Raw genomic sequence first — 16,933 nt, 5'->3', positions numbered from 1 at the left:
AGTAAATATTATTACACTATACACTCACTGGCCACTTGATTAGGTATGCCTTACTAGTACTTGGTTGGACCCCCTTTTGCCTTTAGAACTGCCTTAATCCTTTGTGGCATAGATTCAACAAGGTGCTGGAAACATTTCTCAGAGATTCTGGTCCATATTAAAATGATAGCATCACACAGTTGCTGCTGATTTGTCGGCTGCACATCCATGATGTGAATCTCCTGTTCCACCACATCCCAAAGGTACTCTATTGGATTGAGAACTGGTGACTGTGGAGGTCATTTGAGTACAATGAACTCATTGTCAAGTTCAAGAAACCAGTCTTGAGATCATTCGTGATTTATGACATGGTGCGTTATCCTGCTGGAAGTAGTCATCAGAAGATGGGTACACTGTGGTCATAAAGGGATGAACATGGTCAGTAACAATACTCAGATAAGCTGTGGCGTTGACACGATGCTCAGTTGGTACTAATGGGCCCAAAGTGTGCCAAGAAAATATCCCCCACACCATTACACCACCACCACTAGCCTGAACCACTGACACAAGGCAGGATGGATCCATGCTTTCATGTTGTTGATGCCAAATTCTGACCCCATCCGAATGTCGCAGCAGAAACTGAGACTCATCAGACCAGGCAACATTTCTCCAAACTTCGATTGTCCAATTTTGGTAAGCCTGTGCGAATTGTAGCCTCAGTTTTCTGTTCTTATCTGACAGGAGTGGGACCTGGTGTGGCCTTCTGCTGCTGTAGCCCATCCGCCTGAAGGTTGGACGTGTTGTGTGTTCAGAGATGCTCTTCTGCATACCTCGGTTGTAACGAGTGGTTATTTGAGTTACTGTTGCCTCTTTATCAGCTCGAACCAGTCTGGCCATTCTCCTCTGACCTCTGGCATCAACCAGGCATTTGCACCCGCAGAACTGCTCCTCACTGGATATTTTCTCTTTTTCTGACTATTCTCTAAACCCAAGAGATGGTTGTGCATGAAAATCCCAGTAAATCAGCAGTTTCTGAAATACTCAGACCAGCCCGTCTGACACCAGCAACCATGCCACGTTTAAAGTCACTTAAATCGGCTTTCTTGCCCATTCTGATGCTCAGTTTAAACTGCAGCAGATCGCCTTGACCATGTCTATATTCCTAAATGCATTGAGTTGCTGCCATGTGATTGGCTGATTAGAAGTTTGCGCTAATAAGCAGTTGGACAGGCGTACCTTATAAAGTGGCTGGTGAGTGTAGAAGTCAATGGAGGTTTTTTTTAGCATTCATCAGAATCTTCCTTTGTGTTCAACTGAAGAAAGTGGAAGATGAGTAAATTATGACATGAGTAAAAGAAATATAAAACTACAACTAAATAAGTCATTTGTTTTCATTCTAAACGAAATCATTTATTAATTCATTTTCTTTTTGGCTTAGTCCCTTTATTAATCTGGGGTCGCCACAGCAGAATTCACTAAATGAGGCTGAGCAACATGAGAAAAAGACCCAGCGTACATTGCAGCCCAGTATATGTCAAACACTAGTTTTAAGTCATATTAAGTCAATTTTATTCCTTCATTCATTTTCTTTTCGGTTTAGTCCCTTTATTGATCTGAGGTTGCCACAGCGGAATGAACCGCCAACTTATCCAGCATATGTTTTACACAGCGGATGCCCTTCCAGCTGCAACCGATCACTGGGAAACACTCATACACTCATTCACACACATACACTATGGACAATTTAGCTTACCTAAATCACTTGTACTGCATGTCTTTAGACTTGTGGGGGAAACCAGAGCACCTGAAGGAAACCCACGTGAACGCAGGGAGAACATGCAAACTCCACACAGAAATGCCAACTGACCCAACCGAGGCTCGAACCAATGACTAGCACTATCTACTGCGCCACCGTGCCGTCCTTCAATTTTATTATTACTAACATATTTTTCTATATGCATTTAACTGCTACATTGGAGTTTAAATGAAGCCATTGCTGGTGAATGTCAGCTTGAATTTTAATTAATTACATATACTGTATCACAGTTACATAATCTTTAAACCCTTATGATCACGAAAGCAAATATGCAGAGCAGTGTTTGTTTTAGGGTATGTCTTTCTTGGAATTGTTTGGACATGCAGGATCCTTCTTATTTGGCTGAACTCTTTACAGCAGACATTTTATTTAGTTCCTTATTGTAATATTCAACAAATAAATGTAAAAACCTGTGAAATCAGCAAAGGGACGATTTACCTAAATCTGAAAGTTCTATCATTTACTCGACCTCCAATTCTTGGAAACCTGTTTGAGGTTCTTTTTTCTGTTGAACACAACAGCAGATGCTTTGAAAAATATTTTGAAGCCTGTAACCATTGACTTTGATAGGATTTGTCCTACTATGAAGGTTAATGCTTACATGTTCATAACATTTTTAAAAATATCTGCTAACAGAAGTATGTTCAAAACGTACCCATAGAAGTCCATAGTAGAAAAAACAAATCCTATTGAAGTCAATGTTTTCTGGTTTTCAGCATTTCTTTAAAGATCTTCTTATGTGTTTAACAGAAAAAGTAATCTCAAACAGGTTTGATTCACCTGGATAATGAGTAAAAGATGGCAGAATTTTCTGTTTTTGTCTCATTATTATGTTTTTACAACATTATTATGTTGTTCTAATGATAATAATAATACTCTATGTATTTAGTAATATATCAATTAATATACTCAAGACAGAATTTTCTGATCATGTTGTGCTGAAAAGCGAAACGTGAAGTTCACAAACTTACAAAAAATATATCTGTTTTAATAGATGTTGACATGTAGGAAACCATACATTATGATGAAACTGCTGGATAAAGCTGGAATGAACGCCAGAATTAACGAGGAGGATCTTGTGGCAGAGATATAGAAAATAATCCACATCCGAAAACAGAATTTTCTGCTCTTGTTAAACATGTGGCAGTAAAGAATAGGTGCGGAAGAGGATTTTAGAGAGTTATAAAGAATTAAACCTAACTTGAATTTATTCTTATGAAATTTATAATTAATATAGATAAATAATTAGGTTTTGATAAATTGTATTATACATCTTCAGAGGTTCTCCAAAACCATTCTTTCTATTGAATCATAACCACACTGTATATCTATAATTATCAGTTTTTCAAATTTTTATTTCATTTTTTTTTTGTTAACTTGCATTTTTTTATGCGTCTGACTTGCATTATGGGATCTTGAAAAGGTTTGATGACATGACATGTTTAATAGTTTGAAGTGATACAGTTAAATTCATAAATATTGGGACATCAACACAATTCTAACATTTTAGGCTCAATAAATGAACAAAATGTGCTGTAACTGCAGACTGACAGCTTAAATTTGAGGGTATTTACATCCTAATCTGGTGAAAAGTGTAGGAATTACAACAGTTTGCATATGTGCCTCCCACTTGTTAAGGGTCAAAAAGTAATTGGACATAAAAATAATCATAAATCAAACTTTCACTGTTTAGTTCTTGGTTGCAAATTCTTTGCAGTCAATTGCAGCTTGCAGTCTGGAATGCATAGACATCACCAGACGCTGGGTTTCATCCCTGATGATGCTCTGCCAGGCCTCTACAGCAACTGTCTTCGGTTTCTACACATTCTTGGGGCATTTTATCTTAGTTTTGTTTTCAACAAGTGAAATGCATGCTCAATCGAATTCAGGTTATAGGATTGACTTGGCCATTGCTTAATTTTCCACTTGAAAAACTCTTTGGTTGAAAATTATTGCTTTAGAATCAATCAAAAAAATTCCTTTTTTATATCGAGTTATTGCATTAATGATAATCCATTATACAGACTTGAATAGTGATTTCTGTTGTTTTATTTAGTAAAATCAGTTTTAAAAAAGCACAGAACATAGTAGAGTGCAACATGTTTAATAGAAAATACATTATTGTAAACGCTACAGCATCCACTGAGCACAAAATCCCTGTTTTCCCTTCAAACCCCATATTCCAAAGCATACTGAAAAACATACCAATTTAAGTCCAAATACAAACTGCACAGACACTTTATATGTAAATGCCATGTTTTTCAGACAAAAAAAAAAGCTTTCGCTTGTTTTATGTCTCATACATTCACTTACTAAACGGATTTTAAGCAGTTTATTTTTATGCAATAACGACCAATTTACATATAGGGAGCCAAAAAAAATGTATTCATGATTTGCTAATGCAGACATACACGGCTCAACAAAGCCATCATCTTTAAGTGGTTACAGTCACCTATGACACTGACTTGATCGGACGTCAGATTAGATCACATTTGAATGACATTTCAATGAGGTATAATGATGTCACAGGTGTGTTTATTTTTAGAACTCCTCTGATAGATGCTGTCTTGAGTTCAAACGGTTGAATTCACTTCCAGTTATGCTTGAGCTGGAGTTGGCAGCGGAGGGCAAATATCCCTGCAATAAAATGAAAACATATTTAGATTCATTCAAACGCAGGTCTTGGTAATCAAATGTATTTATATCTAAAGGAAGAAAACTATTAAACTCACTTTAAGCTAGGTTCTTTCTCAAAGCCTTCTTTCTTCAGATGAGCGCAGACTGGACTTGTCTCCTCCATCTGCTTTTTAAGGCCATTTGTGGTTTCATCCCATTTAGTTTTTTCACCTGCAAAATTACCTGAAACGCAGCAAAAAAAGACAATCATAAACAGTTCTTTTCTTTGCCAACTTTTCTCTTTTCATTCATTCATTTATTTCCCTCACCACAGCGGATGCCCTTCCACCCGCCAGGACTGGCAAACACCCATACACACTCATTCACACACATACACTACAGACAATCTTAGCTTATTCAATCTACCTACAGCACATGTTTTTGGACTGTGGGGGAAGTCGGAGAGAATATGCAACTCCACACAGGAATGAAAGTAATTTTTGCATTTGCAATAAGGGCAAATCTGAATCTACTTTTGCTATTTAAGGACATTAAAATACACACTGTGCCCCAGCGAATGATCTAATAGAGTTGTGCTTATTCTTCCAGCCTCCACCACGGCGACTGAAGCTCTGCACAAGACTTTTGGCCAGCGGAGAAATTAAAATGGTCGTGCCCAACTGAGTCTGGTTCTCTCAAGGTTTTTTTTTTCACTCCCATCAGGTGAAGTTTTTTTTCTCTCTCCACTGTCGCCACTGGCTCGCATGGTTCAGGATTGGTAGAGCTACGCATCGATGAATTTGCTCTTCAGTGTTTGAACTCTCAGTAATGATTAAATCACACTGAACTGAGCTAAACTGAACTGAACTGAACTTAAACACTAAAAACTGAACTACACTGTTCCAGTTACTATGACCATTTATGTGAAGCTGCTTTGACACAATCTACATTGTAAAAGCGCTATACAAATAAAGCTGAATTGAATTGAATTGAATTAATGAGTTATGGGTGTGTTTCAGAGTCTCATCTCTTATTCCCTTTAAGGCCCTGTTTACACTAAAACGTTTTAGTTTTTAAATGCATAAGTTTTACTACGTTACGCCAACCATCCACACTCTGCCAGAGTTTTCGAGCACCGAAAACGGAGCGTTTTAAAAACGCTGGAGAGGCCATTTTCATTCAAAAATGCTGCTGCTCTGTCTCAGTTTGGATAGAGGAAAACAGAGACATCTAAAAACGGAGGCGGGACTGCAGACATTCACCTATTTGATTGGGACTTTTCCCTTTATATTAAGTAGCCTACACACAGTTCAGCTTGCATCCTCTCCTTGTAAGTTCAGACTTTGCAAGTTGGATATGGAAAACAAACTCCCGAGGATACGTCGGGTAAATCTTCAAAGGGAACAGTGTATGTTATAACCTTATTCACATCACTCTGGCTACATTGTTTCACTTTCTTAATAAAATGAAAACATGATAAAAGGAATTGACTATTTTCATTTTGATATTAGCAACCAAACAGACAGCAGAAATGTTGAGGCGTCATGTAGCTCCATATTTACATGAGCATCATCTTCACTGTATGCATATTGATAAAAAAACAGAGCCCAAAACATAACTGCCTCTTTTCATTTTCACTGAAATTACGAAACATACTAATTTTGCTGAATTTCAGTTTTAATAATCAATAATGGCCATTATAAAAGTGTAATGCACAATAGATTTATAAATTATAGGATAAAGGCAAGCAATCAGTCAATATACAGAATGTACAGTCTATGGTTACATTAATTATTAACCTATCTTTGCGCTCAGCCAAAACACGTTACCTGAGAACAAGTAATAGATTCAGCAGTCCAAAGTCAGGAAAAATGCGGTTAGATATAGACAACAGGATGAACTAAATATCACGTTTAACAAATATAGTGAGATTAGATCCAGCGGTAGATCCTTGATGAACAGTCAGACGACTCATCTGGGTAGATATGCTGCAGCGCATGCCAGAGTGTGTGTGTATGTGTGGTCATGTGATGTGCGTTTTCAATGGTGCGGTGTAGACGGAGAGTTGTTCAGAAATGCTGGGTCAAACGCTAGTTTGGACGCAGATTGTTTTTATTTTAAAATGCCGTTTTAAAACTAAAACGTACTAGTGTAAACAGGGCCTAAGCGTCAGTTGTGTCGTGCAATGGCACATTTGCTATTTACAAAGTGGACTTTGTAAGTGGCAAAACTGAACACTTCACTAGCAAGAAAACAGTAAAACAGAGCATCTGCAGCGCAAGAATAAAGAATAACCCTCCTTCATTCTACCTCTTTACTTTCTCTTTACTTTTACTCTTTACTCCTTCACTTTCATGGAGTAAGGAAACTGTTTTATGCATGTCACTGAAGGCACCCATTAACCTAATATATTTATTTTGGTTTGTTAAGCGCAAAGATTTGTTCCCAAACTATTTCTGAATTCAGTTCTAATTTCCAGCAAAGGAATAAATGAACAATAATAACTAAGTGTGCTCAAAAACCTGAGTTATATCCAAACACGCATGCTATTCTTGTGCCCCATATGATTCAAAACCTGACAGGTGGACAAATCTAAGCTTGTTTTTATTATATATATATATATATATATATATATATATATATATATATATATATATATATATATATATATATATATATATATATATATATCAATTTGCATAAAATAAATATTGATGCTAATAATAATTACATTATGCAAATGCAAATTGTCATGAATAGACAGAAAAAATACGGTTGCGCTGGTCTGAAAATTGCAACAAATCACGCCAAACACGTCTTGCACCTTATTGCGCTGAGTGTGTTTATAGGGCCCCTAATTTTAGGGAGTAGGGAGTGTGTTTTTATAGAAATAAGCGAGAAAAGGCATTATGGGTGCTTTGTCAAGCCCACTGACCTGTGTGAAGCACACTTCATAAATGCATTATTTTTTCTCTGCTTTCACTACAAAACAATTGATAGGTTTTCATTATAAACCTTTAAAATGTAAAAATACTTTATTAATAAAATGTAAAAAAAAAAAAAAAAAAAAAAAACACATATTTAGTTAAGACTTTGGGGACTGATTTCTTTCCATAAAAATGTTTTTGAACCAAGGGCTTACCCTAACAGTTATAAAGGGGGCGCTACTTAAAAAGTTTAACTGAAATGTAATTCTTGTAAATGTTTATTGTTTATACATCAAACCAAAATATATATGATTGGGTGAAACAAGACTTAAAGATAATAATAGAAATGCAATATTTTGTAAGTAATAGTGTAATATGTGTAAAATAATAATAATATTCATTTGAATGTTATTAGTGGGCGGGGCAGTGGCTCAGTGGTTAGCACTATCGCCTCACAGCAAGAAGGTTGCAGGTTCGACACTTCTGTGTGGAGTTTGCATGTTCTCCATATGTTCATATGGGTTTCTTCCAGGTGCTCCAGTTTTCCTCACAGTCCAAAGACATGCGCTATAGGTGAACTGAATGAACTAATTTGGCCACAGTGTATAGAAGGTGTGTGTGAATGAGAAAGTGTATGGGTGTTTCCCAGTACAGGGTTGTAGCTAGAAGGGCATCTACTGCATAAAACATATGCTGAAATAGTTGGCGGTTCATTCCGCTGTGACAACACCTGATAAATCAGGGACTAAGCTGAAGGAAAATGAATGAATGAATGTTATTACTTATAATTATACAAATTGAAATAATGAAAAAAGTATAATTCACTTCTCATTAATATAATATAAATACTTTAAGGACAGCTTCATCTGTAATATGCTGAATAATTTCTCATATGTGTTTCTCTCAAAATGTTTAAGTGGCTTTATAGTTTATTGCATAATATTGTTGAGGTTTTCTAAGTGAACACATTTGAACATACCTTCAGAGTCAGTCTTGTCTTTCTCCACTGCTGCAATGTCATTATTCAGCCCTGCCTATTGAACACACAAAACAGAGTTAACATTTTTATTAATATGTCACGTTTCTTAAGCTAAAACAGATACCAAAACTAAACATTTAAAATAAATACCACTCAAAACTTATGACTTGAAAAGATAGTTCACCCAAAGATTTACATTCTGTGCTTAATTTATTCACTTTCAGATCATACAAGAAAGATTGTAGTGCTCTTTGGTGATTTACATGCAATTCAATGTGAACCGGCAGTTTAAAAAGTCAAAAAGAACATCAACAGGCAAACCAAAATTAATATCTGTTCCACCAGATACATTGAAGTGTTATATACAATTTATCATCAAACATTAAAGGAACAGTTCACTCAGAAATGAAAAACTAACATTATCTACTCACCCTTCATATCACAAACTTGTTTGGGTTTCTTTTGCATGTAGAACACAAAAGAAGATATTTTGAAGAATGTTAGAAAACAGTAACCATTGACTTGCATAGTAGGGAAAATAATGACTACTAAAGTCAATGGCTACCGGTTTAACAACATTTGTCAAAATACCTTCCTTTGTGTTCAACATAAAATAGAAACTCAAACAGGCTTCTGACAAGTGAAGGTTGAGTAAATGATGACAGAATTTTTATTGTGGGGTGAACTATCCCTTTAAACTACAACATTATCTTTAATCCACAGCCTTGGCATATTGACTTATCATAAAAAATATAAGTTTTATTTTTCCTGCATATGTTTAAGTACCAGTAGCTGCTGACCTGCATTTTCAGAATCACAGTATCAGCTAAAAATAGTTTTGAAGAAGAAGAAGAAAATCTATATTCATTTTGGCAGGCCTAAAGGTGAGTAAATAATGTTTTCTTTTTTGGCGAACTATCCCTTTATTTTTTGAGGAGTTTTATGTTTAAATTGGCTTACAATTATGTGTATTTATAGTGCTGTTGTTACTACCAGTTTGGCAAGTGATCTGTTAGTTGTAAAACTTGCTCTGGAGCTGGGTGTCGATGCTCAGGGTTGCCAGGTCCAAGAATAGTTTTCGCCCCAATGACAACTCAAATCAAGCACAAAAGGAACGAAAAGTAGCCCATTTTGTCAACAACTGGATTCTTACAGAGGGTTTATCGGATCTTCACTGATATTTTACTTGAGTCTTCAGTGTGTTAAAAGTACTGACTGACTATTAGACATACTTCTAAAGGGATGGTTCACTCAAAAAGAAAAAAACCTGCCATCATTTACTCATCCTTAACTTGTTCCAAACCAGTTTTTGTTCTATTGTTCTGTTGATCACAAAAGATATAATGAAGTACGCTGAAAGCTTGTAACCACTGACATCTGTAGTATTTGTTTTTCCTATTATGAATGTCAATGCTTAAAGGTTTCCAACGGTTTTTAAAATATTTCCTTTGAGTTTAACAGAGACATCAAGGGCCTACTCACACTATGCTTTTCGAACCGTGCCCAGGCCCGTTTCCTGGATCGTTTGAGAAGTGTGAGTGCGCTGATTCGGGCTCAGGCACGGTTCATTTGGCCGGCCCTGGCCCGGTTGGAAGAGGTGTGCCTGAGCACGATTTACTTGGGCTTTGGCGCGGTACGATTGTGTGTGAGTGCAAAACGCACCTAAGCCCGAAACTGAAAGCGAGACGAGACTTTTAAGGGACTGGTTCATATGGATTTATTAATCATTCTTACTGTTCAATCTGTTGTAGTTTATTAAAGATGCAAACCCCTCACCAGGTACGAAAGCTGCGCACCTTCAGCAAACCTCCTAATTCCTGCAGCACGAGGGCTTTATGATTGTTTATGAGCGGCAAAAGTGGATGATATGTTCGGCAAAATATTTGACTGCGTGTCACTGCATATCACACAACACAACTAAAAAAATCTCCACTGTGCTGAGCGAGAGCGCTTCTTACTGAACAGCGCATCATCAATGACGTAAGCGTGCCCAGCCCCGAATGTAAGGTGAGTGCTGGCCGTCAGGAGGAGATGGGAGGGGTACAAGTGTGATTTGGCCCGGTTCAAGGCAACTGTACAGTGTGAGTACGCCCTAAAACTAAAACAGGTTTGTAACAAGTCAAGGGTGATGCAAATTTTTTTTTTGGGGGGGGTGAACTGTCCCTTTAAGACCTTTGTCAGATGTTGAATAAATGACGTTCCGTTGATTTAGTGTGTGACATGCCGTCAGATGGCTTGATACTTCCTCATGCGCAATGTTTTTTTGATTGTTTGTTTGTCTTTTTGGGGTTTGGAAGGGGGGAATGGTGGGTTGCCAGAATTCCAGAATTAGGGTCTATTAAGAAACTATTCAGGTTTGATTTTGTGTTCACTAGAAAGAAACTATTTCGAGGCCACAGCAGGTTATAAAAGTACCCCCAAAACTGCAACATGCAATTTCTGATTTTTTTCATTCAACTGCAATCTCCCACCCGCTTCGAATGTTATCACTCGATTGAATGGGCGTTATCAATGGTTATCACCTGATAGATATGGACCAGTAGGAGCCTTTTGCGCCTACTGGTTGGCTCAGAAGCTGTAATCATCCATCCACATGGTTAATCAGATATGCTAATGGAGAAGACCATGCAGATCTGTTTTTACATTACTGTGACAGTTGGGTTTTGGGTAGACATTATTTCAATCAAATTAATGGTTAATTTAATACATAATATAAAGATGGATGATAATGATAACAGCCTTCTGAGCCTACCAGTAGGCGCAGAAGGCCCTTACTGGCCTATATCTATCAGCTTATAATATAAAATGATTTTGGCTGATTTTTAAAAAAAAAAACGACTGTGGCAACACTGCTAGTGTCATAAACATGATTACATCGATGCAACGTTATGCTCTGACAAGTAAGAATGGATTGTTTTGTGTTTTCATGTCTTAAAGGGATAGTTCACCCAAAATTGAAAAGTTTGTCATCATTTACTCAACCTTCATTTGTCAAAACCCGGCTTTTGTGAACCTGAGTTTCTTTAAGGAACAAAAAGACAATTTAAAGAAAACCTGTGACCACTGAAAACCAAATATTATGGAAGTCAATAGTTACAGGTTTCTGGCATTCTTCAAATTATCTTCTTTTGTATTTAACAGAGTAAAGAATGTAAAACAGTTTTGGAACAAGTAAAGGTTGAGAAAATGACCAATTTAAGACTTTATAATAACTATACACTATGTATTGAGCATTAGCAAATAGTGAATTCATTATCTATTAAGCATTTAGTCTACATTAATAGATGTTAGTAAGCAGTTTAGAAATACAGCTACACATGCTGCTTTATTCTTGACTTGTTAATAGGTCCACATGAAATCTGCGCATGCAGAAATCCCCAGATTTCCTCAGATTTGTCGCCTATCACTGATTTATTTACTCATGTAAATGTGTGCACATTTTTATTTTTCTGTTTTTTAATTATTATATTAAGCATTATTATTGACAAATATGAAAATGCTCATTTGATTTATTCCCAATACAGTTGTAAAGTAGTGTTTTCTGTCTTTTAGTAGATATATCATACACTGTAAAACCCAATAGTCAACTTTATCAAATGAAATGAGTGTAGTTCACTCAGAATTGACTGAAAGTTAATTCTACTCATTTGAAAAGAGTTTTGAACTCAGTCTTGAAGGTAATGGGTTAATTAAATGCCTCATTACTTCAACTTAAAATGATTAAGTTCACAGTACTCATATAGATTTGTTTTTTTACTCAAATGGTTTGTAGCAATCGGTTTCCTCAAACGGTTTGAGTTGCCTTAACTTATTGTGTTTTACAGTACTCACTTGGTTTGAGTTCTCTTCATTTATTGAGTTTTACTGTGCTCAGATTGCTTCGTTTACTCAAATGGATTAAGTTTACAATACTCACGAGGATTAGTTTTTGAACTTAAATGGTTTGTTGCAATTGGTTTCCTCAAATGGTTTGAGTTACCTTTACTTATTGGGTTTTACAGTGTATGAGAGAGCTGCTTTGTTTACCAAATAAGTGGATCTAATTTGATTTGCATTGTAAACATTATATAAAAGTGTAAAATGTTTTCTTTTTTATTTCATATATTAGGTTTTTGGTTATGATACTTCTGAAGTCATTAGAAAAAAAATATGCAGATTTTCTACAAAATTATGTGCTGAAATAGCAAAAAATGTCCACAGATTCTGTCTGGCCCTACTTGTAAGTAAAGAATAGAGTATTTGTATCTGCAGTTATAACTGCTTACCAACATTTATTAATGTAGAGTAAATGCTTAACAAATAATGAATTCACCATTTGCTAATGCTTAATAGATGATTCCAAGTGTGTAGTTATTATAAAGTGTTAACCTACATATATAAAATAAGTTGAAACAACACGATTCTTAAGGTTTTTTGGGGACAACTTAATTGTTTTATGTTCAATAAGCATACATTTGTAGAAACTATTAAGTAACCTTAATGGATTTGTGTTTCTAGTATGGAACCAAGTATTTTTTTACAGTGTATGTTCACAACTGAATCAGTTGAATGTGCATTATACTCACCACTAAATCCTTGCAGGCTTTAAGCTCTTTGTCCTTTTCCTCTTTAGGGGGGTTTAATTTCCCGACCTCGTCCTGAAGCTCCTTGACCTCTTTCTCAGTGTTGTCCAGCTCTTTCTGTGTCTGCTCGACTGCTGAACCAAAGTTCTCTACACCCATCACTGCTTCTCTAACCGCTGCATCAGAGAACTCCATCTCATTTTTTAGTTTGTTTACCAGGTCTTGTTTAAAGTGAATGTATGCCACTAAACCAACCGCCAGAGCTATTATCAAGAACAGCATCATGCACCAGCATGACCTCCTCTCCATGGCCATGTGTACAGAATTTATGTCCAAATAAGTTAAAAATGTTTTGATTATATTCTCAGATTTCCTGTATTGATCAAGAAGTTTTTTTATGTACTCTGTTTTTAGTCAACAGGGGTTTGGTCTCTAAAAGAAAAGTGAACAGAGAAACAGAACAAGTAATAATTAATTCATAAGCAGTAAGGTACGTTAAAAATGACAAACAATTAACAGATATAAAGACGTATTTTTAAAGCAACTCTGATGGTGCATGTAGTTATAAAAAGGAAGTGAACCCTCAAGACCATTGTTCAAACTGCTGTTCCTGAAGGGCCCTGCCGAATCTGCTTTAACACACTTACCTGTAGGTTTCAAAATATCTCAAGTACTTAATTAGTTTCATCAGATGTGTTTTAATTGTAAATACATGCTAGGTTCAGTCGTTTGGGAAGAAGACCTATTTAATCTCTAAGACTGATTGGGATTAATGCCTTTTATCATGTTCTACAAATTCTAGACAAAACCTTATTCAGTACAAAATATTACAGCAATAACTATCCTAAAACTAAGCTTAGTAAATTCCATCCCTCGGTTTCCCTCACATACAACAAGTGTAAAGCCGCTGAGGGTATCTTTTTTTTGGTCCTGTGTTCAAATTCAGATATTTTGGTTAGAAATATTTCAGTTTTTTGTTAAGGTTTAAGATTGTGTTTTACTCCCTGACCCAATGATTTTTAGCTGGTCAGATTTTCTGGAGACTCTCAACCGAAATGTACGGTTACCTGTCCAGTATGGCATGATTAGCTATATATCCTTTGTTTCTGGAAGAAAAATATTTGGCCTCTTTTTTCTGGCTGGCCTCTTGAACTCACCTCCACTTTACATTTGGAAAGAATAGATATACCTCTTCTGGGAATTCTGCGAATTTTGATAAATATGGGATCCAGTCTTTTCATTTTTATTTTTAGACACCATAAAGACTAATAGTGTTGTTTAATTTCTGAAGATTAGTACGCTTTTTTTCTCTCTCTTTACATCCATTGTCTTTTTGTAGGTCATATATGTTTTGTATGTTGCCATTTTTCCTTGTTTCATACTATATTTTACATTTTGCAGATTATTGTTTCATGATGGGTTTGTTTGTCTGCAAAAACTATTAAAAAATATTTAAAAAAATGGAAAAGGAATTAAATTAACTTATTCATTAATTCGTTTATTTTTCTGTGGCTTAATCCCTTATTTATCAGGGGTCACCACAGCGGAATGAACCACCAATTTATCTAGAAAATGTTTCATGCAGCGGCTGCCCTTACAGGCACAACCCAGTACTGGGAGACACCCATAACTCTCGCTTTTAGACTCATACACTACGATCAATTTAGTTCACCCAATTTACCTATCGTGCATGTCTTTGGACTTGTGGGAAACCGGAGCACCCGGAGGAAACCCACACAAACATAAGGGAGAACATGAAAATTCCACATGGAAATGCGAACTAGTCCAACCGGGACTTGAACCAGCAACCTTCTTGCTGTGAGGCGACAGAACTACCCACTGAGCCACTGTGCCACCCTGTTCTTATTTTTTTATTTTATTTTTTTACAAATTTAAGTAGATTGAACATAAAACAATTAAGTTGTCCCAAAAAACACACAAGGATTGTGTTGTTTTTGCTTATTTTAAATAAGTAGTTTGAATGAACAGCAAAGTGTCTTTAAATGTAATTAAGGTTGAAACTGGCCAACTAGGACTGATAAAATACACTTTTTTAAATTATTAGATATTTGTTTTAACATTTAACCTTTAAAATGTGTTTCAAATTTGGACTTTTTTGTTGAATTATCTATGAAGTATATGTGGGATATATATATATATATATATATATATATATATATATATATATATATATATATATATATATATATATATATATATATATATACATATATATATATATGTGTGTGTGTGTGTGTGTGTGTGTGTGTGTGTGTGTGTGTGTGTGTGTGTGTGTGTGTGTGTGTGTGTGTGTATAAATAACAATATTTGTAAAGAAAAATACTTTTTATCATATCTCACAAACTTTTGAACATATTTTGAGTTCAAAATGTATGCCAAAATGTGTGTGTGTGTGTGTGTGTATCTATATATATATATATATATATATATATATATATATATATATATATATATAAAGGTTATTCAGGTAAAATGGATTTGCGTTGACAGTTTGTCAGATGATTATATGTTTTATATTATAATATTATTATATATATTATATTATTTTATGTTTTATAACAGCATGATGGCTGATTTGTACGAATTCAAGTTTTGTCGTACAAAATGTAACATTTTTAAAAGGAGCCGTGGCACCAAACTCCACCCCCGAACTCAAATTGTACAATTATGATCATACGAAATACCTAATCAAAAAGTTACGAATTGTCATGAGATAGTGTTGTTTATACTGATAATTTAAAAAATTCATTTGAATGAATGAATAAATGAATGAATGAATTCATTTGTTTGTTCATTTATTCGTTCATTTGTTATATTTTTTAGGTGAAAACTAACCCAGAATGTGAAAATAGCATTTAATTTATGAATGAGTAATGAGGAGCAAAAAAAAAAATAATAAATTTACAGTCATAAGAAGACTTTTACAGAACAGAAGGACAGTTTAAAATATTAATGACTCAATTAAAATATTAATAGTCTCAATGTGGCAGGAAAGGGAGTAATAATGGTTTCAAACTTTTAAATTCTGCTTGTTTTAGCTGATTCCCAGTCTCACTAAACTTTACAAAGTTTGCCTAAAAGTTCCACAAACCCTTCTGAAACCAGCAAAAAAAAAAAAAAAAAAAGCCCAGCTGTTAGTTTTTTACTTCTACCTTGAGTCAGACTTTTCATAAACGTTTGCATATAACATTAAAATGCAAAACATCCTGTTGTCCTCGTGTGAAATATTAACTTATAGACTAGCATTCTGTCTTAAACTGATGTCATAGTTACAGGATCTGAGATCAAAGCAGCGCCACATACATTCTTTCAGAGTGAAATAAAAAACTCTTACCTTTGGCAACAACTGTGCATCCAATCTGAAGAGGATTTTTGTTGCTCCAAACAGCTAGTTAGTTAGATATTAAAAGCGGAACGCAATATCACTAACAAACGAAGAAAAATACTCATCAGAAGAGGCCAACAATATATACTTTTTCCCTCTGTAAATATTTCTTTCTCTGACACTAACGTAATCCTTCCTAGTCCTGCTCAGTCACTCACAGGTGACCAGTCTGACCAGTTAAACAAGAAATATTCGTTTCTGATTTTTATCTTCATAGCAAGGACAATCAATCCATTTAAAGTTAGGTTTCTCAACTAGATCCCAAGCAACAAAATATATCATTTTACCTTGTTTCTTTTTTACTTATTTTATTTATAAGATGTCTTCCTTATCAGTCTGAATTTGACACAAATGTATTATTAGCCTTGAATCATTTGAATTTATTAACATAAGCTAATTGCTAAATCCTTATTCCTTCCTGGAACTGAACTGAGACCAGCTCTGGCTGTAAGGATATTGGCTGTAAGCATATTAACATAGTGTGTACTTCCAGATAAGTCAGACACAAACTAAAAATAATAACCCTATAGTTAAGACAGCGCCGTGTGCCACCTGTACTCTTTCTGTTCTTTGCCTTTAACAGCAGTTGAGCAGCTCCTCCTCCCTTTGAAGAAACGTTCACCTATACAGCTGATCTCAGGTCTGCCC

The 16,933-nt window shown here is 35.3% G+C and overlaps 1 protein-coding gene across 1 annotated transcript; it reads right to left on the bottom strand.

The window, feature by feature from the left end:
• Window positions 1–3,883: 3,883 nt before the first annotated feature.
• si:ch73-347e22.8 lies at window positions 3,884–16,408 on the bottom strand. The gene is made up of 5 exons (XM_005173759.5): window positions 16,235–16,408; window positions 12,883–13,311; window positions 8,318–8,372; window positions 4,528–4,654; window positions 3,884–4,432 (listed from the first exon to the last, which is right to left on the bottom strand). Exons 2-5 carry the CDS (start codon window positions 13,192–13,194, stop codon window positions 4,393–4,395), a joined length of 534 nt encoding a protein of 177 aa, XP_005173816.1. The 5' UTR covers window positions 13,195–13,311; window positions 16,235–16,408; the 3' UTR covers window positions 3,884–4,392.
• Window positions 16,409–16,933: the final 525 nt, after the last annotated feature.

Source organism: Danio rerio, chromosome 19 (genome assembly GCF_049306965.1).
Source record: "Danio rerio strain Tuebingen ecotype United States chromosome 19, GRCz12tu, whole genome shotgun sequence".
In the NCBI taxonomy this organism is placed as follows: Eukaryota; Metazoa; Chordata; class Actinopteri; order Cypriniformes; family Danionidae; genus Danio; species Danio rerio.
This window is presented reverse-complemented; position numbering and strand designations above follow the sequence as displayed.